Source organism: Haemorhous mexicanus, chromosome 17 (assembly GCF_027477595.1).
Source record: "Haemorhous mexicanus isolate bHaeMex1 chromosome 17, bHaeMex1.pri, whole genome shotgun sequence".
Classification (NCBI taxonomy): Eukaryota; Metazoa; Chordata; class Aves; order Passeriformes; family Fringillidae; genus Haemorhous; species Haemorhous mexicanus.
In genome coordinates, this window is record NC_082357.1 from 13403822 (window position 1) to 13431162 (window position 27341).

The 27341-nt window shown below is 48.4% G+C and overlaps 1 protein-coding gene across 1 annotated transcript; it reads right to left on the reverse strand.

Annotated features, from left to right (window-relative positions):
• Window positions 1-4006: 4006 nt before the first annotated feature.
• Window positions 4007-27196, reverse strand: FBXL18 (F-box and leucine rich repeat protein 18). The gene is made up of 5 exons (XM_059861239.1): window positions 27074-27196; window positions 26253-26453; window positions 23858-25398; window positions 21027-21245; window positions 4007-9800 (listed from the first exon to the last, which is right to left on the reverse strand). Exons 1-5 carry the CDS (start codon window positions 27089-27091, stop codon window positions 9644-9646), a joined length of 2136 nt encoding a protein of 711 aa, XP_059717222.1. The 5' UTR covers window positions 27092-27196; the 3' UTR covers window positions 4007-9643.
• Window positions 27197-27341: the final 145 nt, after the last annotated feature.

The following is a 27341-nucleotide window of genomic DNA, read 5'->3' on the forward strand; positions in this document are numbered from 1 at the left end:
TTCCCACCCACAACAGGGTTTTATGATGGCATTAAACTCAATGTTCCCAGCACCTCTGGGAGTGCAGGACCTGCTCAGAAGGGTTATTTCAGCCTGAAGGGCAGATTTACCACAAACAAATCCTAAGGGAGAAGCAGCCGTGGGGTTTTTGCACCTTCTGCCAAGAAATGCCAGGGCCTCCAGCATGAGAGGGGCACAACTTGTTCCTTCCTCTCTCTTTTCTCTTTCTTAGGAAATTAAAAATAATGGGGGTAGATGCCTCTTGGCTTAATCCTATCCCACCAGAGCAGATTCAATTAGCAGCTTCCCTGAGTGGCAGAGGTGTGATTTACTCCCAGAATGGGATGTATTAAGATGCAGGGCAGCAGGAAGTTCCCATCTGCCCCCCAACCAAATTCCCCAAGCATTCCCACACTGAGGATCAGATAAGCTCTCCCGTTTCCCTTCCTCATTAATGGGTTTGGGAGGTGCAGCCTGTGGTTTTGTTAAAGAAGCCTTGAGGACACGTTCACCTGGGAGAGCTCACACCAGATTCCTTTCTTCACACATCCATGGGATGCTCTCCTCATCCAAAACCATGTCAGTACCCACCAGCTGGGCACAAGGAGCTTTACACCCTGAGCTGGCAGCTGCTGCTGACACTAAAACCACCCCAAAACACCCCAGGCCCAAAGGGAATTCCCATGACAGAGATGGGCAGCTGAAGCCTTAACAGGTCCTGTATGAAAACAGCACCGTGCCCCATATGAGGGGGTTCAGGCCTCTCAGAGGACCCAAAACTCAGCTGTTCCCTTTCCATCCACATCCCATCCTCCTGATGCCCAGAGATGGGAGCTGCTCCCTTTCCACAGCACATCCCAGAGCTGAGTGCTCAGTGTGGCACTCCTGCTGCATCCAGGAGGAGAGAACGATGCTCCACCATGAAGCTCCACACCACTCACACCAAGCCCCCTGCATCCCACAATTCCCATTTGATTCCCCTTTAAAGGGGCTGTAATGCAGCGTGTATTTATACTTCAAAACAGCTTGTTTGTGTAATTGCCAAAAAAATGTTAAAAAAAAAGAAAAAAAAAGACACAAAACAGCCCTGCTACAATGACTAATTAGCTCGCTCCTGCCTCGTCCCCTGTAAACAAATGTATTTGTAACCAATTTGCAAGCACTTTGCATAAGGGGCCCAGAACACTCGTGCCTGTTTGATGCATTTTGACATTAATTTGATAATAGCAGCTTAACAAGGAATCCAGGCTCCCCAGCTATAAATATGCTGCTTTTCCACTTCCTTTTATCTGCACAGTGAAATAATGTTTTTCCCCCTGCTGCAATAACCACCATCCAACCCTTTCATGAATGCCCTTTATGTCCTTTAGCATTTTCAAGGCTGCTTTGCTTTTTTTTTTTTTTTTTTTCCTCCTGCTGGAGAAAGTAAAAGGGTTTTATTAGTTGTATTTTTAATTCCTGTTCATTGGTGGGGGAAGGAGAAGAGAAGACAGTAATGGTGCTCTGATAATGTAGCTTCCAGGAGACAGGGAGGAGAGAGTTATTTGTTCAGAAATACTGTTCCATCTATTTGTGCTTCCTAGGAAGAAGAAAGCTCATCCTTTTCCTTCTCTTCTCCACTTGCCATGGCTCTCTCTTGCCTTCACCACCACACCAAAAACCAAATTCAAGCACTGTGAAATGGGAATGGGACCCTGGAGTCCACTCTGGAGGCAACCAAAAAGCACATAAAGAGCTGGATCATAGGGCTACAGTTCATCCATGCCCTGACTCCATCACTCCTCCTCTCCTGATCCTCCCCAAGACTTTCCACCTCTCCCCAAGGTCAGAACCTCACTCACACACTGGATCTCCCTTGTGCAAGGCAGGAATCCTCCAGCTCTGCCCCATCTGCCAGCCCCTGGGAGAGGCCAGCTCTGGGGCTGGGAAGCACCAAGATCAAAATTAGCACCTTGGGAATTGTCAGCTGCATCCTGTGGCCACAGACATCCTTCACCTCTGGGAGTTGAAGTAATCTCTCTCCTCCACACTCCCTCCTCCCCTGCCTCCACGATGGTGCCAGGGATGCACAAACTGCTCCCAAATTGACCTGGGGGTGAAGCTGCACTTGGAGCACAGATCCAGAGGACCTTTCCTCCTGCCATCCCATTCCTGGAGACCTCCCAGAGAATGTCTCAGCAGTGGAAGAACCATGGCTGTGCAGGGGAGGGCAAACCCAGAAACACTCTGAGACATCTGAGCAGAAAATCTCTCCCTGTGCCAAGTTGAGCTCTGCACCCTCAGCATTCCCACACCTCCACTCCAGTTCTCCTGCCTGGAAACTGAGTCAGGTCCCTCCTTGCCAAGAGATAAGCTGGCAGAGGACATGAGAGCAGTACCAAAAGGGAAGAGGGATGCTCTGCACAGGCTATCCCTGGGTTTCCTCCCACCAGTGTTTCATAGTGACCACAGCTCTTCCAGCCATTTCCCCTGAGTCCTCCCCTGGGATCATGAATTCCAAAACCCCACAGCAAGTCCCAGCAATAAGATGGAGGCTTAGCAGAGTCCAAAAGCACATTCTTTCCTCAGCCTCCTCCCTCCTTATCTCCTTCCTCCCTCCCCCCAAAGCACATTTAGATAAATGTTATTGGAACAGTAAAATCTATAACTTAAACACAAGCACGGGAGGGATGGAAGGAGGGTCTGCACTCCATGCCTGGGTGAGCAGATCTGCCAGAACAGAAAAACAGAGGACAGCCCACGATCTCCTCTGGGAATAAAACTTTGGATCACTGCAGGCAGAGATCCCAGCACAGAGGCTCTCCTACAGTCCCACAAGTCCTGCAGACTCACTCACCTTTTAAAACTGATGACACCCCAGTTCTGAGGCTTTTCTCTACTTCACCTACCTGGGGTGAGTTGACTTAAGCACATGAGTACATGAGCTGCACCGTTTTGCACCAAGCTGCTCCTCCTGTGTGTTTATTTTGTGCATTTTCTTAACTCAAAGAAGGTGCTGAAGCTTGGCTTCTCTGCGAACCACCATCCCTGGGAACAGCAACACAGAGACAGCTCAACAGGGTGCACATTTTCTTGAGCATTGATCACACAGACGAGCCCAGCACATCCATCCCACTCCCCTCCAATCCTCAGTGTGGGTGGCAGTGCCCTTTCAGCCACCACTGCAGAGCTCCAGGATCCAGGGAGCAGAGGTGGCTGCCAGGGCAGAAGTGCTGCTGCCAAGGAAGGTTAATGCCTGAGTTTCCTTTACCACGAGCAGCCCATCCTGCCCACTCCAACATCTCAGCTTCCCCTTCCTGCAGCATCAACCAGCCCAGCCCAGCTAAATCCATGCAGTCATGGTGCCAATGATGGCATTTTGGCCATCCCAATTCACATTTCTCCAAGCACCTGATTTTAGCCCTTGGCTTCACACAGAGCAGTGGTGCAGGTCCTGTCTGCTGTCCAGGGGCTGGAGCTGTCAGAGCAAGGTGTGGGTGGTGGCTGAGGATTGCTCAGAGAAAGGGATCTTCCCCGAGCCACTGTGAGTCACTTACCCAGGGATAATGGTTACAGAATCCCAGAATAGCTCAGGTTGGAAGGGACCTCAAAGCTCATCTCATTCCAACCCTGCTGCCATGAGCAGGGAACCTTCCACTGGACCAGGCTGCTCCAGTCCCAACCAACCTGGTACTGAACGTTCTGTCCCACCTCAGCACAGCTCAGCAGTCAGATGTGCAGAGATCCAAGGAGGAGAAGCATTTCCCAAATACAGAGTAGCTCCTTCTTCAGCTGAGCCCACAGCCACAAACACCACAGAACAGCATCCCCAAACCCAGGAGAAGAGGGCTGTAATCCCAAAGTGCTCATCCCAGCATCCCAGTGACACTCCACAGCTCCCAGTGCAGCCTGGGGCGGCACCTAGGCACAGCCCTGCCCACACACACCTTACCTGGCACTCCCCATCAGAGGGAGTTGGGCTTTGGGCTCCACATCGAGAGGGAAGCAGGAGGCAAGAAGACAGAGCTGGTTCCAAATGTTCCACTCTTTATTTGAAGTTTTACATGCCACCAGCGTACATGAAAGTTGCACATTCAGAACTGGACTCACTACGAGGACAAAGGGCCAGATGCAAACACAAGTGTCAAACGAGCGCACGGGCGGAGGAGCCCCAACCCAGGAGCCTGCAGGGATCTGTGACCAGGCTGTCACCCTGATGGCACTTGGGATGTCAGAGATGAACCTCCAGTTTTAGTACCACCTCCCTTTGCCATCCCCAGAGCTGTGAGCTGGGTCTTCTCTCCTGGTGTGGCACCGTTCCCTTTCAAGGAGCTAAACAAGAATTTTTGGTAACATCTCTACCAGAATTGAGGGTGTTTGGAGACCAACTGCCCATTTAATGCTTTCCTGAATTCCCCTTTCTATCAATGCTCGCAGTTTTTACAAGGAGAAACAATTTCCACCCCCTGCTTAGAGGGAGAGACGACAGAAATAGGGACTCTTACACTGACATTTTATTTTCAAAGAAAGTTTTGATAGAAAAACATTTTCCCCAGCAGCCTTGGGCAGGGAGTTGCAGCTTCCACTTCAAAGGACAAACTTCAAAAACAAATCCAGTGTCCTAATGGTTTTGTGCTACATTACTTAATTGTCATACAGCTAATTAGCAATGCCTGATTTCACATTCTCTGTACATAGATGAAGTTCACAAAAGAAGGGGCTACTTAAAAGAATAAATAAAACAAGGCACCAGGCAGCCAGGCTCCGACAACATTAACATAAAATGTTACACTTTACTATTTAAAAACTGAAATAAAACCCCCATCATGATTAAACCTATATTGATCTGCCTTCCTTCAGATCTCAGAGCTTTGGATCTCTGCAAGGAAGGGGGGAGAACACAACATGGCAAGCGGGGGCTTAGCCTGTGCCTCTGTGTATGTATTTCACCAGCGTGCAGCAGAGATCTTTAAAATTCTAATTATTTCCCTATCACCAAGTAAGATGGGGATCAATAGATGGTACAGACTGACCCCTTTCCTCCAGTGTCAGGGGGAAATTAAAAAAAAAGAAAGGGGAGGGCGAGCTGAGAGCGTCAGAGGTCAATGCCACAAAACAATAGATATTGATGTCTCCATTCATTTCAAACAGCGGAAAGGTCAATGCCTCCCTTGCTTCATGTTTTATGGCTGAAATCCTGCTGCTAACAGCAACAATGTTAGTAGTCAGACCTCATCCATCCTTTTTTATTATTATGATTATTTCTAACCAGGTTAGCCATTTTGAAAATTTGACGAAAGCTGGGAGCAGCAGTGGGGGGCTGGGTAGGAGGAGAAGAGGGGAAGCTGCCCTGGAAATTAATGGAAGAGATGGTTTCCATTAGTTTTCAAGTCTCCCTGTCCCCCTACCTGTGCCCCAGTTTGTCCCTCACTGCCCCCTAAAAAATGAAAAGGGCCTGAGGCAACATCCCTTCACTATTAATCATTATTCCCTGTACAACATCCCAATTGGTTTCTATGGAAATGATTCTCCTGCTGGAGTACCCTGGCTGCCTGTGCATCTCAAAGAGGCAGGAGAGCTGCAGTGGAAGGAGATTGGGCTCTGCAGCACCCAGCACAGCTCCTGCGCTGCTCTCCCAGCTTTGGAGACTCTGCTGGGACCAGCCAAGAGGGAATTGCATCCCCCTCAGACAGGTGAAACAACCCTCCTGCACTGGTTCACTCCACCAGTGGGAAAGTCCCAAATTTCTACAGCCCTATCCTACAACAGCACTGCTGGAAGGAAGCACCCAGCACCTCACAGGGATGGTCCCACACACCTGCCCATTGTCCCACAGCTCTGAACATCCATGTGAGGGGACAGGTCCTGCTCTGCTCCCTGGGACCCCACACTCCTGACAGAGGAGGAGGCAGTGATAGGAATTAAACCCCAGTGAGTGGGGCTGTGGCTCTGCTGCTCTCAGTGCACACCAGCCCCAGGTCTGCCCTCTGCTACCCTGTGAGCAATACCTCACCTGGAGGGGAGGGTTCAGCACCTGGGGAGCCTCCTCTCCTTCCACAAGCGAGCAAACTGGCCAAGCCTCAGGATGTGTGTCTGGCTTCCAGAGTGAGATCCATGACTCCATCCTGCCCTGCCTCCTCTCATTCCCATCTTCTCCTTCTCCCTGACAGAGAAGTGACCACAGTCAGAGCTCTCCTGAAGAAGAGACAGTCACCACACAGCCCCTTCTCCTAACAGAGCAGTGGATACACTGCCATTTCCTAAAGAGACCATGAAATCAGCCTTGCAAACAGCTGAAGAAGCAGTCCTTTAACCTACCCTCCTAAGAAACCCATGGGAACACAGATGACTTAGCCCCTCTGAACTCCTCACACCAGGGTCACTCCAGACCCTCCCAACCTGCAGGAACCAAATGCCACTTTGCCAAACAAGACTTTAGACATGAGCAGAGCAGCAATCTACATCGAGTTTTACACAAGAACAGAACTGTCCCAGAATATCCATCTCCCACAGAACCATGGACACTTTAGGGGTGGTCAAAGCAAAGATTTCTGCTGCAGTTCCCAAAGATTGGAGGTCTGCTTTGGAAGGCAGCAAGGAACAGGCCAGCAGGGGCTGGGATCCTGCAGAGGCACTCCCTGCAAGAAGGGCACCTTCTGGAATTGAATTCATTTGTTTTAGACTACGGACAGCAGCATCAGCAGGCTCAGAGATCACCTCCTTAAATGCTCACAGATAGCAGGAGGGAGATTTCTGGAGAGATGGGGACAAAGAAAAGGAGGGGGGATTTCATATTAAATAAAATCCAGGAGCAGAACACCCCTCTCTCTGCTCCTCTCTCTTCCTCTACAGCTGCCTGCCTGAGTGCTGAGTGGGCTCCGAGTCCCATGCACTGCTCTGCTCAGAACATATGGAGCTGTGTTTAATAGCCCAGCTCTGCCAATTGGGTACTATTAGGGTGGGTTCTTTTCCCAGTGTAAATGTTGCAGAATATAAATTGTAATTAACACCGATGCCAAAATAGCACTTAGAGAAAATAAGCACATTATTAACATCTGGTGAATCCTGCCTGGAGTGCAAAAGCAGCGGAAATTCTCACTCACCATAAGAGGATTTGGAGTAGAGATATCAAGCACTGGCCCGGAGTTGGGGAGCTGGGGGTGGAAGGAGATTTTAGCTCTTTATTACTGTTTGGGATGCTACCTTTATCACCTGGGGGTGACCCTTCTTAGCCCTGCTTACAACTGGCAGCATCATCAGGACTTGTGACCCACTTGCATGAATACAGATGCCCAAACATCATACCCCTGGCAAGAGAATAACAGCAGTATAAAACATCCCTGGCTGCTGCTCCCATCCAGCAGCACACCAGGCAGGTGGATATGGATGTGCCAAGCCAAGTGTACAGCATGTTCCACCAGGTGATTGCAACCCCAAGAGCAAAGGTTTCACACCAGAATCAAGCAGCAGCTGGTTTCTGCACACCACTGTCCCCCAGTCCAGGTTTTCCAGCGGAACAGGAAGAGGTGAGCTGGCAGCACTGCCAAGCTCCTGCTGATGCCACAGCTGTTTATGCAGGGGAAGTCCCCGCTGAGGGTGGGAATGGCCTCACTCAACCAAACATCAGGATTCCTTCACAGGACTGAACAGGTTCCCTAAGGCATCAGAGAGCTGCCACCACACCCTCCACCTTCCCTCTGCCCTGAGGCCAGTGGCACAAGCAGGACAAAGCAACTTTGCCAGTGCTTCCCACAAGGAGGAGAAAGCAACTTTGCAAACACCCTCTGCCCAGTCCTGCTAGTTATCCCGGGAAAAAACACGGACAGAAACCAGGCAGAGCTGAAGTGTCCTGAACTGGACAGAACAGCAGCTCGTGCTCCTGCCAAAAAGCACATCTGATGTGCTGAAGAGAGGGAGAGAAGAGAGGGGATTCAAACGGGAGTAATATGACAAGAGGTAGAAAGAACGACCTCAGGGGGGAGAGGGGGAGGGAAAACAGTGGCAGGAGCAGGGCAGCAGCTCCTCACACTCAGCTGCATGGAGCTGAAGCTGAGGCAGAGCCTCCAACACTCCAGGAGTGCTCACAGCTCAGCTGCAGCATTCCCAGGGGAGCTGGCCTCAAATTCCTGCTGCCAGCTGCACTCCAGAGACTGTGCTGGCTCCCTGTCCTCAGAGGGGAAGGATGAGAGCCTCAGGAAAGACAGCAAACCACCAGGGTTGGTCTCAGCAAGGCACAGACCTGTGCTAGCAGAGCCTGACACTTACCTGCTCTTTACTGTAACCTCTATGAGCACAAGGGTTGTCACAGCCTGGCTCAAGATTTACACCTGTGGGACACAATTCCAGGCAGGCTCACACGTGGCTGATTGGAAAGCAAGGACAGAGAGTCCTCCAAGGCTGGGAGATGCATTTTGTTCTCAAATCTATCCCATCAGACCAGGCTTCCTACTAACACTGAGGGCAGAAGAGCATTTGGGAGAGGGCATCTTGAGTAGGAAATGCTGACAAGGAGATGGACACATCATCTTTGGACGACTCTGGGCCTCCCCAGAAAAGCAGAGCTCAACACATTCGGGATTTGGGTGAAGTTAGACAGCTCTGGTCAGCAGCTGCTTTGCAGAAGACAGACCTGGTATGCTACCAAGGAAAATTCTGCCACCCAGACTTGTAGCTCCAGGAATTTGTAACTTGGCTTTTGGTACAGCTGTCTGATGCTTTTAAAAGTGCTCAGTAAATAAGGCAATATGAAAGTGATCCAGACCACTACTGATGCCTGAGGAAGTTCTGTGGAGCAGAGAAGCTGACTGAAATCACACTGTGAAAATACTTCATAACATCTCTAAAATTAGCATGAGCTCAAGGCATGGGATATAAGGACAGAACCGGAACACTATATTCCCATCTACACTGCAAGACAGACTGCATATAAATCAGATCTGAGCCTCAACTTATTCACTGTAGGCACCATCTACCCTAGGACAAGGTTTTCTAGAAGAGATGAGAACTTCTTCCACAAGACCAACGGAAACAGCACCAGCAGGAACATACCATGGTCAAGGTGTTAATGACCTTAATTTGTTATTAAAAAATAAAGAGTCCTTGTGGTACTTCTCAGTCAAAAAAACACCCTTTAAATATCTGTGACTGCATGTGTGTGACTACAAATGCCTATTTGTAACATAGAAAAGATGTGATGCACTTCAATTGAGCAACACATTTTTGTGCCTCTGAGCTGGCCTAGGCTTTCTACTTTGCCAAAAACAGACTGAAGCAAAGAATGATTTCCATCAAAACCACAAAGCACACTGCCAACGTACACAGGGGCCCTTGGGACAGACACCAGGGGACACAGGGGAAAGAGCATTGTTAAGTCAGTTTCTCTTACCTTTAACTTCAATAAAATAACAAAAACGATTCATATTAACCGCAAGGAAACACTCATCAGATTCCACAAGCCTTTGAGACAGGATTTTCAGATGCAAGCAATATCCAATAGATGTTTCCCCACTGTAAAGAACCAGCTTTTTTTATTTTGAAATTGCACCTGGTTGAAGTGATTGTACAGCATCCAGTGAGGTGGCCAGGAGTCAAGGATGGGAAATCCAGGCCAACAAGAAGCTGCTCCATGGGTTCACACTGACTTGTCCTTTCCACGCTGTGGCAGTCACCACCACAAATTGGGAGGTTCCTCAGCCACTCTGCTTTTAAACAAGGTAATTTCATCCAAGTGCCTCATGGGGACATCTCTGATGACCTCTGTCAAGTCCTCGTGAAGCAGAGGGAAAATGACGACGTTTAATGCAGGGCGTTCTGCCTGGAAACTAAATCAGACACAGGTGATTAGCCAAGGAAAAATACCAGTTCTCCAGTGCAAGGGAAGGGGATGGCCTGGGCATCAATCATGCAGGATGGGGGCAAGGAAGGAGGAGGCAGGAGGGGCAGCTGGAGCTCCAGGTCTCCCACTCTTCCCTCACTGTGTCAGCAGGGAGCTCAGGCTGGGTTTGCACCCCTTTGCAGTGAGTCTGCTAAGCTGGCACAAGCCCAAATTGCACCTAAAATCGGGAGGAAGAGGTTTTTAAAAAATTAATAAAAAATAAATCAAGACAGGTAGGTATTCTTAGAGGATCAGAGATCCCAAGAGCTCTGCCCAAGCTGGGCAAGGTGCTCAGCGATAACAATTTAAACCACCTGCAAACCAGAGGCAAGTTGCAGAGCCATTAGGAAAATCAGGCCAGAGCAATGTCAGGCATTCCCTCGGGGCTGAGCCTGGGATTATCACTTCAGGCTGGGTTGTTCTGCATGCAGAGTCTACACTCTGCAATTAGAGCATAGGCAAGTTTAGAAAGCTCAGATGTGCAGATAAGCATTTAAGTGTGCTCACACTCACACACTGCAGCCTTCTTTTCAATCCAGGCTGCAAAGCAAAGGAAGAGATTTGCACAAGTCAAAGCCATTAAACAATGTAGAAAGAACCGTACAGAAAAAGCCCAAGTGCCCACCAGCAAGTACTTTACATGACAGCAACCTGTGAGGAAGAGAAATGGTGTCATTCAGTGCAATGTAACAAGAGTTCAGTCTTTTAAAGCTGGGGGGGGGGGTAAAACTGCAGCATAATTACCCTTAAGAGTTACACCTTAAGATGAAAAAGATTTGTGACTCTTAGTCCTGTGCCACCAAGGTGTTTCCTCGGAAGGGTGTGGCAAAGAATAGTTCATTATCACTCACGAGGAGGCAGAGTCACACTGGCAGCACCAGTCCCTGGAGGCTGAACCAAGCTGTGTTGGGCCCAAAGAAAAGCTCTCCGCTCGACAAACTTAGACAGGTGTGTGCCTGGAAGATTCCCAGCTCATCTCTAGCTCTGAAATGGCCAGATTTCTGTCACACACTGAGGAAGGGTTGGAGATCCAGCTGCTGGAAACAGACATGAAAATCCCAGGTAGCAATACAGCCAGCTGAAGAAAGCAACACGAGAGACTGGCATTTCCTGGGAGACAGAGAGGACATTTCCATCCACAAACGATTTGGAGTAGAGCTGCCAAAAACACAGCAGAGAAACTTCTATTCCCAGGCTAGCTGCTCAGTCTTGGTGGGTCGAATTAATTTGCCTGAACCTAAGTAGCTGCAGGAATAAGAATTTCCAGCAACAGAACTACCTGGGGCAATTTTATATCTCTCTGCATCACAGACCTGCCCTTCATGCCTCATGCCTAAGGGCTGGCAGAAAAGGACACGGCTCCCTGAGTAGATCTGGGGACTTGTGTCAGAGCTGTGCAGCTTCTTACTTCCACAGCACTGCCCTCAAGAAATCAACCAGCAAATAACTGCTGATCTGGGAGGCAGCTGGTAAAGTCTGCAGTGAAATCACATAAAATACAGCCAAATGTCTCTTTGATAGTCCCTGCTCTGCCTCAGCTCTTCGTGTTTCTTATCCAACGCCACAGTCCTGCAGAGAAAATCATGTTAATAGACCAAGTTTACTGAAGTCCAGCAAAGGAAGAAACTGCCATCTCCCCAAGGGAAAGAAACTGCTTCCTTCTTTGTATATAGACTCTCCCAAATTGGACCTGAGTGCTGCCTTCTCACCATGTACAAAACTGTAGTTTATAAGCAGCCTTTACATGTAGCTATAAAAACAAGAACCCAGACAAGTTTACATGATGAACTGCCACCGAGACAAGTGAAAAACCCCAACGCAGTAAGTGTCCCTCCTAAAGAGGCTGGGCTTATACCAGGGGTTTGAACTTGATCTTAAAATAAGAGAAAAAAAAGAAAGCTTTGTGATTTTCTCCCCCCCCCCCAACAGGAAACTGTATGTTACTGCAAACCTTGTAAATTCCATACCCCAGCAAGTTGACGCCGGAGAATTCTTTCCATGTACAATTTGCGTGATTTAAGGAAAAAAAAACCAATCAAATGCACATGGTTCACTATTATTCTCAGTTAAATGTGCGTGCAAAGCCTCTCCTTTAACTGCCTGTTAAAAAACACCCTGATTTTAACGAGCAGCTGTCATAATGTTAAACTGGGATTAGCAGTTCCCAAAAGCAGCCTCCCTCTGCAATCTATGCTCCTTTAGTCCTTCCCCGGAAGGCAATTCCTTTCTTCATACACCTGTCCAGGTGGGCTAGATTAAGTGAGAGGCACTTAGAGCACTGCTTCGAAAGGCCCCAGGCATGGGGAGGAGATAACAAGAAGGGGAAGAGAGTGAGTTAATGAGTTGCAGAACAGCTCCTGTAATCTTCTTGAGGGTTCTTTCCTCATTCCACACCTGGATGGACTTCAAACTCCATCCACCTCTGCAAACGCATGGCTTGTAAAATTAAAACCCGAAGGACAGAGAAGGATGTTGACCCAGGGAGACAAAAGAGCTGCAGTTTCAGACATGAAGCCCTGTTTTTTTTGGTTTGGGTTTTGGTTTTTGTTTTTTTTTCTCAAGGGAAAAAAGCCAAGGATATGCTTGCCTGCTCTCTCCTACAAAACCTCCAGACTAAACTCATCATTATTAATTAAATGAAAGCAAGTTTTCTAGGCAACTGACTAGCAGCCCCTTCAAAACAGATCCTTTAATCAGAAACAACCACTGGGATAACAAAGAAAACACCCCCCTCTTCTCCCCCTCCATGTATATTTTCAGCATAACCTCTGGTCCAGCAGAATCAACACCTAACCACCAAACCAACCACCACCCAGCAAGAATTTCCACAAGGAGGTTTCTGAAGTGTCCTCATGTGGATGTGGACACAGAGCAGACCTGGCCTCAGCAGCTGGTTGGAATCATCCACAGAGCTGGGAAACAAATGATGAAGCACACCCTGTGTCACAAATTCCTCCTGGCATCAGCATCTCTCTGCTCTTAGATCTTGAACTGGTTGTATGTGGATGAAAGGGTTAATGATGCTTTGCTATTTGTCTCCAGAATTCTCCCAGAACAGGTGTGGACTGAGCTCAGTAAGGTTATTTTCAAGTGAACAGCTTGGTAAATAGCCTAACACTACACTCTCAATTACTTCCAACCACCGTGGCAGGATCCAATATGTAGGTCAGGGACAAAGTCAAAAAGAAAGAGAAGAAGTCTAAAGCAAGGCTGCACTTTGATCAGATTTCCTCGATTTTAGCAAGACAAAAGAGACCCTCCCTGGAATGCAGTTATCTCCTGGCAAACATTGACATGCCTCTCCAGAGAGGACAGTGAGTCCACAGGAGATTCCACCTGCTGATAGATCCAAAGGGTAGCCCAAAGCCATGGGGAATCTCCCCAGCCAGGCTGGGAAAGATGGATTTCACCCACCCCCCTGCAACTCCCTGCACCACAGAGACTGGAAGGTGACAGCTCTCTGCATTAGGGGCTGCTCAAACCTCCTTTACTTGTCAGGAAAGGATAAGGCATTATCTAGGGCTGAAGAATGTTCTTCCCCTTGAGATTTCCACAGAAACCCAAGGAAAGTCCTAATCCAAACGAGACATTTCAGCACATCCCACTTCACAGAGGCTGGCAAGCAGGACCCAGGGCACGCAAGGAAGGATAATTAAACACTGCCAACAAAAGCAGCACACAGCAGATGAAGTGAGGAAATACAGTGTATCAGGAATGGATCAAGGGCAGATCTCTGACCTCCACAAACCAGGCTGAGCTTATGGAAAAAGAAGCTCTAGAGAAGGAGAGGAAGGAAGGGAATGAGGAGAAGTTTGATTTGGGGGAACAGAGCACAGCAGGGACAGAGTAGATGTGGACTCTGGTTGGCACAACCCTCACAAATGCAAACCAGCCTCTGCTGCAGTCACACATCTTCTCCCCTCTCCGTTCTGACCTTCCCCACAGGCTGATGAGCTGTTTGGAGAGGCACAAGTTTCTAAAGAGCAGAAGTTTCAGACCAACTCACTTTCTGCCCTGTATGCAGCTTTCTCACCTACACGCACAAAGCCCTGTTAATCCTCTGCCAGGCACAGCCTGTTTTTACTGGAAGACTTGCTCACACCTTGAAGTTCAAGTGTGGCATCTGTCTTGAAAGCTTCAGCCAGCATACCTGAGCCAGCCTGGAAACTCCCTTCCTGCAGCATGGCACAGTGGAATGGAGGAAGTGCCAGGGCAAGCTGGAGCAGCTGGCAGCAGCATGACCCAACACACACACACTCACACTTTTCTCATCTTCTCAGGGATGGCCAGGCAAACACTTAAGATTTGTTCCACTGGCCGTGCCCTGACCTCAGTACAAGGGAGCTGAAAATCTCTCCCTGTTTACAGTGACTGCCAAAGAAACTTCTGCAGGAGCATCCTCCAAAAAAGATTTGGCCTCACCAAAGAAAATGTAGGTGGGATTCTCCCAGGCCCCTTCCCCTGGGAGCAGGGAGAACCTCTGTCTCCCACTCATACCCCAGGAGCCTCTCAGGGAGGTCCACACCCTCCCCACACTGACTCTAAAGCAGATCCATTCCCTAGTGCCATTCTCCCTTCCAGCCCTGCCAGAGCACCAGTGCCAAGCAGACTTTATTTCCAAACCTCAGAAATGGACTTGAAAAGCTCCCAAGGAAAGATGTTCAGATTCCTCTGGTTGCTCTTAACTCCACACAATGAGATATTTTTGCTATAAAGCGTTTTCCTTTAGGAGTATCTTCCATCCCTTCATGTCTACATAGACAAACCAACATTCTCCCACAGCTGCTGATTTTTGCACACTGAGTCCCATCACTGCAGTCTCCAACCTGAGACCAAGGGGTGTAGATGGGACTCTGGAAATCACTCACACACATCACTGCCAACTCTCCCATTATCCTGAATGCAGCTTCTTCATTTGCCACTGCATTGAGCCACAGGGAAGGAGCAATAACACATCAGACTCATCCCGAGCCGAGGCAAATTACATCTCTCTGCTGTGGTTTCCCTGTAAGGCATGAATGGCACTCTGCTACTTCTCCTGTGAGCTGAGGTTTGTATCAAACACGCCTGCAGACTGAGGTTCCTATGTTATTTTGCCAGCTGAACTCTGCATCACTCAAATGTGACCGGACAATTAGAGGGGGAGGGAATAAGAACCCAAAGAGCGATGCCAGAGCGCCCAGGACACGTCCTAGGGGAGTGCTCTGCCAGAGCAAGCTGAAAGTTATTTCCTAATCTCTTCCACAAATTAAAAAGCTACTGCAATAACTGCTCAATTAGATTTATTTTACTATGGAAATGCTTTAAAGCTGCAGTTAATGCTTCCGTTCAGCCTTTTACACCCTCATGAAGAGAAAGCACGACAGTGCTATTCCAATATTATTTCTCAGCCAAGAGAGAGAGGACAATCCTTGAAAGTTATTTCATGCACAAACCAATCTGCCTGCTGAGGAAGGTTTCAGAACTGAATTCCTTTCAAAACACATGAGCTGGCAGTTAGAACGAGGCATTTGGGTCAGCCACAGGAATGCATTTAAAGAAGGGGGTTTGTGAGTACCCCCAAAAAAAGATAAATTAGTATGGCAAACTGGGGATGGTCCCACAAGCCCTGTTGGCTTGTAAAGTATTTAAACCCACCCATAAACAACATCCCTGGTAGAAGCAAAGGTGTCTGGGCCACACCTCATGAATTCAACCTTCGCCAAGCCCGCCAAGGAATCCTTGGGCAACGCAATCTGACAAGGATGCAGTTTGTTATTCAGTCTGTGACAGAATGATTCAGGGGTTTCCAAGAGCAGGAAATGAAACAGACAATGAAAGCTTGAGCAGGATGCTAATGATTCACTACACCAGCCTGGTGATACATTAAGTCCTCTGCAATCCCACTTGTGCGAGGCTGGAGCCCTCGGCATGCTGGGGCTGGCAGGGTGGGATCAGCAGCCACTGCCAGCAGCTCTGGGGCCAGGAAAGCCAGCAGCAGACAGGGACTTCTTCAGGGTCAGAAGGAAGAGAAGGTGCTGAAGGGATGCAAAACCAGCTCGAAAATCTTGAATAAGCCCTAGGTGCTCACAGCAGCTTTTTGCAGTGTCAGTAGGACTGCAGCGGTCAGGTGGGCAGCACAAGATCGGCTGAATTCAAAGATGATCTTGCAATCACCTACTGCCCCTAGAGCCCCCTCCAACCCCTCTAAGAATAAAAGGGATTTTATGAGCCTGAGACCACAATGAGAATCCAGGTGAGCAGAATGCTGCAGGGATATCCAGGGCAAGGGGGATTACTTAGCCCTGAGGTGAGCAAAAAACTCATCTGTGATAACTCAGTCCTGTGCTAAATGCCAGGAGAGGGACTGGCTCGTTCAGCAGTTTCCAATACTCCATTTCAGCCCTGTGCTCCCACCTGGAAGCCCTGTTTCTGCAACTGAATCCCAGGAGGCTGCTTCATCCCTTCAGCAAGCTCACAGCCACACAGGGCCACTGGAATCAGCAGTTTAAGAAAAAGGGAAGATCCAGCCAAGAGTTTCACGTTAAAAAAGGACAATAACAAGCATGGGGAAATTTAGGTAATGCTACAGAAGACTGAACAAGAAGATCTAATTTAGGCTGAAAGCTCTTCCTAGAAAGTGGCAGGAATCTTATAAGGAAAATCACTTCAAACCAAGCAGTGCTCATACCTGACACAGGCACAAGGCTGGGTAAGTTTGTGTTTCTCTTCCTCTGAGTTTGGATTCCCAGAAAAGTGAGAATGTCCTAAATGAGAAAAATTCTCTGCACTTTCCAGCACTGGTTAACCCAAGAGTGACCTGAGTCACAGAATCACAGAATTGTTTAGGGTGGAAAAGCCCATTCACCATCTCCCAACTGCTCTCAGACTCCAGGAGTTTACAGCAGCCCTTTTGGGAGATGTGAACAGCTGAGCCCAGCTGCCCACCCAGCACCCCAAACACACTCCAGCTGCACCATGGTTTTTCCCTTGGATTCATTTCTATAAATCACAGCTCACCTCTACACCTTGACACTTTCCCCCTTCTTTATAAAGAATCCCTAATGACGCCATGTTCTCAGAGGTTTTTTGTTTTGCTTTGGGGGTTTTGTTTGTTTGTTTTAATTTTATTGTAGCTTTCTTGACCTTTTTCCAAGGTGTTTTTCCAAGGACTTTTCACTGGCTAGTATTGTCTGGTGTTGTAGAGTCCTTGAAATCACTACAATGATAGGAGCTATCTAAACACTTCAGCTAAAACCGACAAAATTCTAAAGGCACACAGTGGAAAATAAAAATCTGTCCTTGAAGCCAAGGGGATATTTGCCCAAGCATTTCCCATCCCCTCTTCCAGCCTGTTTTCTGATGGCAAGGAAAGCACCAGGAAAGCAACTTCTCCTGCACGACTGTGAAGTGCCTGCTAACCCCATGTAGCTGTGCAAGCCTGAAGTCATCCAAATTCCTTGCCCGCAGGATTTTTGGGGCAGAGACATACCAGCATATAAATACGATTATTTAGCATGCAGCCCGTTGGTAAATGGTGGGACCTTCCATGGGTCACAGCTCCATCTACTGACTCTTCCACAAAATAACACTGTGGAAAAGACTGGGAAAGCTCCTGGAAGGCTCAATCCCTTGGACCTGCCTTGGGACACACGGGTCTGTGCAGGAATTTAGAAACAATCCCAGCACGGCAGCTCAGCCCAAAATGGCAAAGCAAATTTACCTTTTCTGCAAAGAAGTCCTGGCACAGCAGCAAGTCTGGGGTCACACCTGAACCTCCAACCACAGGGCCTCAAATTGTGGTATTTCAGTGTTTGTGGAATTAGTGCTGCAGTGGTTTGAACAGAAGAGTTATTTAAACAGGGATAACACGTGCTTGGAGCTGAGTGCTCCAGCAAAGTTTGGGTCCAAGCATTAAATGGAAAACATTGTGTTCATTGGGTCTGCTGCTATCTGAAGTGTGGCAGCAGCTGAGCACCATGTGATGGGGGGAAAAAAAAAAGTCAATTTACACAGAAACTGAGACTAGACCAACGTCACATGTGAAACCTGCGGAAGATCAGGGAAGTGGATATGGATCACTCGAGCCACATCTCCTGCTCTAACCACTACGCCCTTCTTATGTGCAGAGCATCTCCCTGAACCATAAAGGAGCTCCCCCCTCCCATCCACACTGAAGGAAAAAGAATAAAGAAAAACACTGCAATGATTTATCTGCCCAGAGGGAAACAATCTTTACAGTCTTCTCTACAGCTCAGAGGAGACCTTGCCCTTGCAAGCCTCCTGTTTGCTGATGAGGCTCCAGATGAGCCCTGCTCTGCTTATTGTGTTTCATTGCAAAAGAGCCAGAACTGAATCAGAGGCTTTTAATGACTCAAATACACGAATCAGTTTGTCCCAAATAGCAGCAAACTTCAACCAGAAACTGCTCACCAGAAAGCTGGACACCACAGGGTCTGGTTCAAAGCTGTCACAAGACTAAGAGACATGAGAACAACCTCTCTTTTCAGGCCAGTGGAACAGAAATATATAACACTAACCTCCTTTTCCAGTAAAAAGGGACAGTTTGAGAAAAAGTTCAGGCTTTAAGCCATTGCTGTGATGCAGCAGATTTAATTCCCAAGCTCCCATCACCACACCCTGTATATTCACCATCTTCCACTACAATTCCACAGCTGAAACCAGTCTGTCCTCCCCAGATAGGTTCTGGCTTCTTCTGTTGCCCAAACCCTCCTGTGCCCCCACACTTGAAAAAGGACTGCCCTGCACTATATTGCATTTTCAAGCCCTCTCAGCTCTACCTCCTGCAGCAAACTCCTGATACATGGCCAGCCCTGGGTCCTTCCCATTCCCACTCACATTTCTTCTCTGTTTTAGATGCATTGGGAGAAGGTGAACCACTTTGGCCCCATTTTGCTGTTTAAAACTACCTCTTGTCCTAAAAAACCACCATTACCACAGCCCTAAAACAGGAACTCTGACCCTCAGTAGGACCTGAAGAATATGGATCAATTGTCCCAGCTCAAGAAAGGGAGCAAACAAAGGCTCGAGGTCCCTTCTCTCACCTCCTCCCTCCCACCCACTCCCCATGTAACACACAGAGCATCCACACACATTCCAAACAAATGGAAAAAAAAATAAGCATAAATCCCCTCATTTCATTCTGGCACAAGGATAGATAACTTCCAACTTGCTGCCTGGTGTAAAACTTGGATTAAAGAGACACCAGCTGCACACTCTCAGAGGAAGCCATGCTGTGTGAATTGGAGCCATACCCACGGGTTTAAGCTCACACCCAGATTTTACTGCACATCTCTCTGCCTTGGAGTAGCAGACAAAATGCAGTCAAGAGCAAGTCAATTCCTGACCCCATCCCAAGGCACATTTGTGCAAGGATGAGAATGGAATTGCTGGAGAAGTCACGTGGTTAAAGACTCGCTGATGGCTCATGGAAGACTCCAGGCTTTGCTTACACATCATTTTCTGTATTTTGTTTCTTCCATTTGATTACTAGAGACAGTTGCATGAGAACAGGATCTTTGTTGCTTAGGAGAGCATCTGCTCCCACTGCTTATCCTCCTCCTGAAGTCATAATCTTACATGACATCAAAATCGTTTCCAGAGCCACCAATTACAATGTCACAGAGGATTATGACTTCAGGTGTAGAATCTGCAGAAGGAGCAGATGCTCTCTTCAGCAGAAAATAACCCCAAAACCCAACCTTCAAAAAACCCTGTTTTCATACAAGTGTCTCTATTAATATAATACAAAAGAAGAAAATAAGTTTGACAGCCAGAACTGTAGCTAAATATAAAAATAGTTTTTAACATTTCCACCAGGCATCAGCTGCTCTTTAGAAAGTTCCCAGGGTTTAGATTATAAAGAGGTAGAAAATGTAGTGAGAATCAGTCCACGACAGAGAAAAAGAGGGAGAAAAGACTGCAGAATGGTCTATTTCTGCTCAATAGGTGGACGCTAAAATTTTGGGCAGCACTGCAGCAGCACCTCAGAAGGGAGGGAAAATAAAAAATGGGAACTGCAGATTTCTGGTTCTTTCCAAGGATCCCCAAAGCACAACTTAAATCAACCCAGTAATGCTTTTACAGATATGAAGCCCTGTGTAAAACAAACTCAAAGAATCCTTGTCACATCACAAGGAATTTACTCAAATGTTTCCAACAGTCCCCATCCCAGAAGGACACAGAGGCTTTCAGAGGCAGGAACAATCTCAGGAGCAGTTTGGTAGGGAGCTAATATAGTCACAGCCTTCTCTGGATTTGATCCATGGAAACAAGCCAAGTGTAATAAGTTAGTTTGAAGCTGGAGGAAGGCTGGGGGAGAGGAGCACCTTTCAGGATGCACTAATAACGCCGTGTGATTTGAAATTTTTATTAGAGCTTAACAGGGCACAGCAACAGTAGGTGACAAAGAAAACAGGCTGAAGGTGGGGAAATAGCCTCATAGAAAAAAAAAAGATAATAATGGAAAGTCTGCTGCATGGGAAATATTTTGTAAGATGACTGCCATTATTAGAAGATTTCCAAATGCCAAGCGTAATTAAAAGCTCTCTTTTCAAATGCAGTTCACGGCTCACACACAAACGTTTCCCACCACGTGAGCCTCAGAACGCTGCAAGGGGCCAAGCAAAATGCATTTAAGAACTGCCAAACGTGCAAAGGCAGTTTGTACCGATTCTCCCCCCTCAAGCACCCTCCGAAGAAAAAACCCTTCACGACAACCCTTTAAAGGCTTTGAATTGCGCTGCCAGGGGATTATCAGTAAGTGACATTTACAAGTGATTAGAGGACAGAGAATTATCTTAGTCACTTGTGGGAAAGGAGGAAAGCTTCAAGGTCAAATCTCTCAGTACTTAAATGTCGGCAGATGTTTTGTTTACACAAAAAGTGTCATTTGATTTATGATGGAGCTCTGCATCCAGAACTTCAACTCGGCCAGCAGAACTGCAGAGAACATGGGTGGGAATGGAATCAAGAATTCATATAATACCTTCAAATATTTCACTGATTCACTCTTATTAAAGTAAGAGGCTGGCTCATGTGCCAAACAGTTACACATTACCTATCAGCTCCTTGGAACAAGAGCTCCAAGCCATATAAACCTTGGCAGGCCAGGGAACGGAGATAAATCTCCAAGAGCTCCAGAAATCCCACATCCACCCTTTTCCGCACTCACCTCCGGACAATGGACTGCTGGAGATTTTTGCAAACGGTAAGAGACTCTCCCATAAACATGTGGCACATGATGACCTCAAGGCAGCTGGCCATGAATGACATCACTGCGTCAGACTGCAGAGTCCCACTCCGGGAGACGATGCAAAGCCGCTGGAGAGAGGAGCAGTGACTCAGTGCCTGGAAGAACTGGGCACCCGCACAGAAGTAGGGCTGTTCCAGCCTGCAGGAATAAACAAAAACAACTCAATGGGCAATTCATGCCTGGGATGCTCTCAGACAAGAGGGAAAGACACAGCACATTCACGGGGGGCTGGCAAATGGACCCTCCAGTCCTGAAGGACAAGGGCACAAATAGGCAGGAAAGCCCTAAACTGCATCATTTTGGTGCTCACAGGGAGTGACCTTGGAGTAACCCTGGTTTTGCAAGCTTCCCACAAAGTATGGTGGGTAAGACAAGCAGCAGATCCGTTCTGATCTTAAAAGCACGGCCTGGCTTCTGTACCTGACTTCCACCGAGCACTGGAGCAGTCTGCTCCAGTGTACAAACACTGCCCAAACTGGTCATATCTTCAGTTTCCTCCCTGGGGAGAAGCAGGCATGAAAAATACACAGTGCACATAGGCTGATGCAGAACTGGGGCCAACACAGCGACCACAACCAGCCCTGGCAAAGGACCAAAGCTACTGCTCTCCCACAGGAACAACAACCATCATCAACCCAACCTTTACCTTAAACACCTGGCTCAGGGAAGAGAGACAGCACCCTCTGTCACGGTGATCCAAGAGGACAATAAAATGACCCAGTGAAGCCATACCTGGCCAACAAGAGGTCTGTGTTTTACCCAGCAGCATAAGTGGGTGACTCCCTCACAGAAGCCAGCCTGCAGGGAGCTGAACCTGCTTGAGGCCTGTGCCACCAGGACAGTTCATCTGCTTAGTGCAGATTTATTACCAGGCTTCAGAGCACTTGGGAATCTCAGTCATTGGGTCAGGAAAGCCAAGAGCTCCAGGAAGGTTAATCCAGGAGGTGATAACAAGCTGTCGGGCCCAACCTGCTCTGGGTAATCTCTGCACAGGCTTTGTAGTATGCAGGGGTATCTCAGCAACTTAATCCTGTTAATTGATAAATTCTGTTTCAGTCTCAGCTTAAAACTGCTGTCAGGTGGCATTGCCTGAAGAGATCCTAAGAGCATATCTACACTTTGGGTAATAAGTTAAAATTCGTATCAAGAGAATGGGCTGCCTCTTCAATTTTTCAACATCATTACTGGGGCACTGTAAATTTAGGACAAAAAGCACAGAATCTGCAGGATCCAGGTTTCCAGGTGAATCTCTGGGATGCACCAGCCACACCTGCAATGCCGCCCTGCACTCGCTAGATGGCAATGTTGCTTTGGAATAGCCCCTTAAACGTGTTCCTCAGCCTGGAAAACTGGGAAGGGAAAAAAAGGGCGGAAACAGCAGGGAATTAGTCAAAGCAAAAGGAAACTACGTTATCAAGAGGAAGTGCTAATTTCTAAAACCATCTTAAGCCAATATAAAACCTTAGACTTTACTCAGGGAAGAAGAGTGACAGCTTCCACCCAAATGAGTACAAGGAGAGAGCCCTGATGCAGCCTTCATCCCAGGCTCTGTGCTGCCTCCCATCTCTATCGCTCTTGGCCTCCATTTCAAAGCCTCAGGAAGCTACAGGGCCTCGGATGAGCAAAGCAGCATTGCACAACCCAACCTCCTTCCCCAGCCCTCAGCTCCTCCACGGCTATTTACTCTCCTCAAGGTTAAAGACACATTCACATAACCCAAGACCTTGAGCAACTGAATTCCCAACAGCTGCCACCCCTTGGATGAGACCAGCACACTCCTCTCCCATTATAAATGGAAAGTGGTGGAAAATGAAAACCCTCCTGAGATGTTTCAGCCCCCCTGGCTCCCCTCACTAGTGCAGTGGATCAGGGACAGGCACACAAACACCAGTCTCAGGTGATGAGCAGTAATTTCAGCCACAATAACTGTGACCTTGCTGTCTCAACTGCACAGCACTTTGGAGCTTTGTGAACAAAGGGGGACAATGGGACTGACAGGTTCTGCAGTTTCACTGAAAGAGGCTGATTTTGGGAAAAAAAAAAAGAAAAAAGAAAAAAACCCATTTCCCTAAAGTGATAATGTTTGTGTTCATATGGACTAGTGCAAGGAAACCATCACACTTTCACAAGCACATTTTGGCTACCATGAAGCTCCTTTGTGCACTCTTCAGGATCAGACCCTTGGTAGGGTCCTTAAAAGCCTATCAGGAGAGAAACACCAACAGGATAAACTCTAAATCTGGAATGTTTTCGGTACATTATAAAGAAAACAAATTAAAAAATAAAGAGGCAAGATTTTCATACAAACCCAAGGCAGACAAATAGCTCATTGAGAAACCCAAAGAAAACTCTACATTATCTAGACAGTGTAGGAGTCTCTTCCTTCCTGGAAATTTAAGAAGTGTGCATGTACACAAAGCCAAAAAATCAGCAAAGGCACGCAGTATTTAACCAGCCCTGACAAGCTGCTAGCTCCCAAATAAGCAGCATGCACTTTTCCTTATCTTAAAGGAAGGCAGTCCCAGCACTTTTTGCTTCTGAAACACTGGTTAAAGGGCATATCCTGAGCCCTCAAGGACAACATGCAATGCCTTCCCATCCTCCACAAGTCAGGAAGGAAAATACTCAGTTTTCAAGGCATTGCTTGTACTCTGGACCGGAACACTTTTAATAGTAGCCACAATAAACCACACACCACATTTCTGGAGATCCACAAACAAAATGGGAGATGTTCAAGGGCAGCCCCTCACCTGAGATCTCTCAAACACTTGCAGTGTTTCAGCATGTCCATGAGAGCAGACATATAGACCACCTTGCCCATCATGCCCAGGTTGGCCAAGGAAAGAGTCCGCAGGTGCTGGCACTGCAGCCCAATGTTGACGAGCCCAGAGCCTGTGAGAATATTTGGCAGCTGTGCTAAGGTGAGGCTCTGCAGGTAAGTCAATTGGCTAATGGCAGCCACCTCTGAATCCCCCACGCTCTGTGCCCGGACACAGGGAGGCAACGAGTTCCGAATTGCTGGCTCGTTGCGGGGCATGGCAGAGGAGAAACTGGACCCAATTATCTCCAAGGTTTCCAAAAATCTGAGGCTTCCCATCAGAGCCCAAAACACTGAAGACTCGATCTTCTGATTTGTCTGGTCCCCTAAGTTCCTTGGATATGTCTGTACCCCAATGCGAACTTTCCTTCCAAATGTTTGGGGCACTAAATTAGGTGTGGTGGGAGGCTTCTCCACGCTTGCACCAACATCTGTGATGGAGCAAACTGGTAGTGCTAATGAGAGCAGGTGCTTTAGCCTGGAGAGGAGCTGGCACAGATGGTTCCCTATGCTTTCAGAGCTGTGATGGTGAGCTGCAGAGAGGTTCAGGTGTCTCAGGTTGCAGCAAGACACTACCAGGCTTTCCAAAATGCTGCTGTCGATGTCATCTTCTGCTTTCCGAAACAAGGACTCTGGGGCCAGGCAGTGAACGCAGCCACTGAGGTTCAAACTGGTCAGGCTTTTAAGATCCTTCCCACCATTAATGACCCTCTGGATGAGGTGCCCGCCAGATAAGGTGCATCGGCTAAAGCTGAAGTAGAAAGGGTTGTTGAACTTCAAGTGTTGCAGGAGCCCAGAGCCGTTAATCCAGGCTTTGGGCAGCTGTAAAGCATCCAGACGTACATTTCGGGCCATGGAGTCCAGGAGGTTTTTGGTGGCTCCCGTCTCTGCAAAGCTGCCGGGGGCAGAGATGAGGAAGGCGTGGAGGTTCTCAGGTGTCCGATCACTCAGTACTGCCAAGTACAGCCTCACCACCTCCTGATTGACATAGCCAGGAGCCAGCCTGGCGTAGAAGATGCGGAGGTTCTGGTAATGGGGCACGTTGCTCTCGCCCACCATCAGCTGCCCAGAGAGCATAAACCCCTCCCGCGAGCGATCGAGGATCTCAAAGTAGAGCAGCAGTTTCTCAAGGCTGGTGCAGCACGGCACGACCCCGTAGGAGGGTGTGTAAAGAGTTTGCTTCAGCTCCGAGACGCGGCTGAGGGTGGCTTTGCACTCACTGCTCAGCTGGCTGGCATCAAAGCCCGGGTTCACGTCGATGGCCAGGGAGCGCAGGTGCTGCAGCGAGGAGAGCATCTTGGAGAGCCGCAGGGAGGTGATGTGGCACCCGGACAGGTTCAGCTTCACCAGGTTCTTGCACCGTGTTACGTGGTCGATCGTGGAGCTGGGCAGCCAGTAGCACCCAGCCATGTTCAGCTGGTAGATCTCCTTTCCAATGTCCCTCATCAGCTGCTTCACTTTGTCTTTGTTTACCTGCACCCAAACAAAAGCACATTCAGTGACAGATACGGCACTGGTGGGCACTGACTCAGTTTCCCAGCTGGAGGTGGGGATAAGAGTGGCTGGGACCTGGATTATGTGGCTCATCCAAAAGTTTGGGGATGGCAGCACAGCCTAAGAATTACCACACTGCTGGCAGCTCAGTCTGCCATGCTTTGGACTCTGGGGATTACACTTCCTTTTGCTTCTGCAGTTCTGCATTACAGACTGCTCAGCAGCTGAGTGGGGAAGGGAAAACCACTTCAGTTTTCTACCAGCAAAGCTATTTCAGCAGAACTGGCTATGTGAAGAAACTCAAACTGAAAGAAGAATTCTTCTTCATTCTTCTTCATTCAGCTTCCTCTTTTAGAAATGAGCATAGGGTGCTTTCCTCTGCTGCACTGGCTGATACAGTTCTCACTGAATACATCACCCCTCCTTCCCAAGCTTTATTGTTGTTATAACATGCACACAATTTCTGCATTTGCTGACTGCATGCCTGACAGCAACCTGCACGAGATTTTTTTTTTGCACAACAACACGGAAAACCTATTTTGGGAAAATGGTAACTTTATGGTCATGTTTACTTTCATTTTTGCGGCCAGAAATATGGAGAAGTTAAGCTTTCACTGACAGTATTTTATATAACTAAGGGAGCACAAAGCTGTTCTAACAAAGCATACTGGAAAATAAATGCTTTTATGAAACAGCTTGCTGTGTATTTGATTTCAGAGTTCAGGAGCAGTCTATTTATGCATACACATTGAAAAGTTCCACTTCTTGGCATTGTTTTTCAGAAATCAGATTTGTCTTCACAGCTAACAGAAGAAGCAAGCTACTCTCCCCACCTTATAGTCCTTCTGAAGCAGGACTGTATGTGTTAGACTCTTGTCAAGGCAAAGTGTTGCAAGTTTCCTGCAGGTTCTCCTGACATTGAGGACCAGGTCTGTGCAAGGGACATAGCTGAGGATGTGCAGAAGGATTTCATCTGAGAATTCCATCAAGTTGACTCCATTGCTTTCCTCCTCACTCTCCTCACTTACGACCTCCTGATGGAAAAGAAAAAGAGGAAAAAGAAAAGGAGAATATGGAGGTAGTGCAAGACTTCACATGAAATCATGCTACTTTCACTTGATCTTTCACCATTGGTGAACATTTCCATTCATTCTACTTACTTTGCAACTGGCAAAGCGACTGTCCATGATCTTTTCCTAAATATAACACAGCAATCTCTTTCTACATCCTTCCTCCAAGCGCCACCCGTTTCAATAACCTTTGGAGTTACATAACCATGCATATATACATATAGACACGGCTATATATATCTGTTTATACATACAGACACACACCAACACTGCAGCCCAACATCACCGCCAGCTCTTGTGCAACACACTCACACCTTAACGGCGAAACCAGAGCCCAAACCGGCACTAACGCCAGGGCAGCTCCCTGCTGAGGGCAGCGGGGCTGCTCCGCCTCACACCCCCGTGAGCCCCCCGGACACACCCGGCGAGGGCGATTCCAGCGCCCTCCGTGCCCCCGAGCCCGGCTGCCGCCCTGAGGGCTCCGGGCTCCCGCAGCCCCGCAGCAGCCGCCGTTACCGGCGCCCCGAGGGGCCGCTGCCGAGGGGAAGCGCGGGGCGAGCTGAGTCCCACAAGCCCCCACTCACCTCTCCGCAGCGCAACATGGCGGCGGCCGCACGGTCCCGCCGCAGCCGCAGCCGCCGCCGCCGCCACCGCCTGGCCGGGCCCCGCTCGCAGCGGCCGCGTCCCGGGCTCGCTCCCGCCGGCCCGGCCGCTTCACGGCTCTTCCGGCGCGGCCATGACCCGGTTCCGCGGCAGCGCCCGCCCCACGCCGCCATCTTGAGCGCGGCGCGGCCGCGGCGCGGCGCCATCTTGAGGGCGGCGCCGCCATGGTGGGAGTGGCGGGGCCGGGGA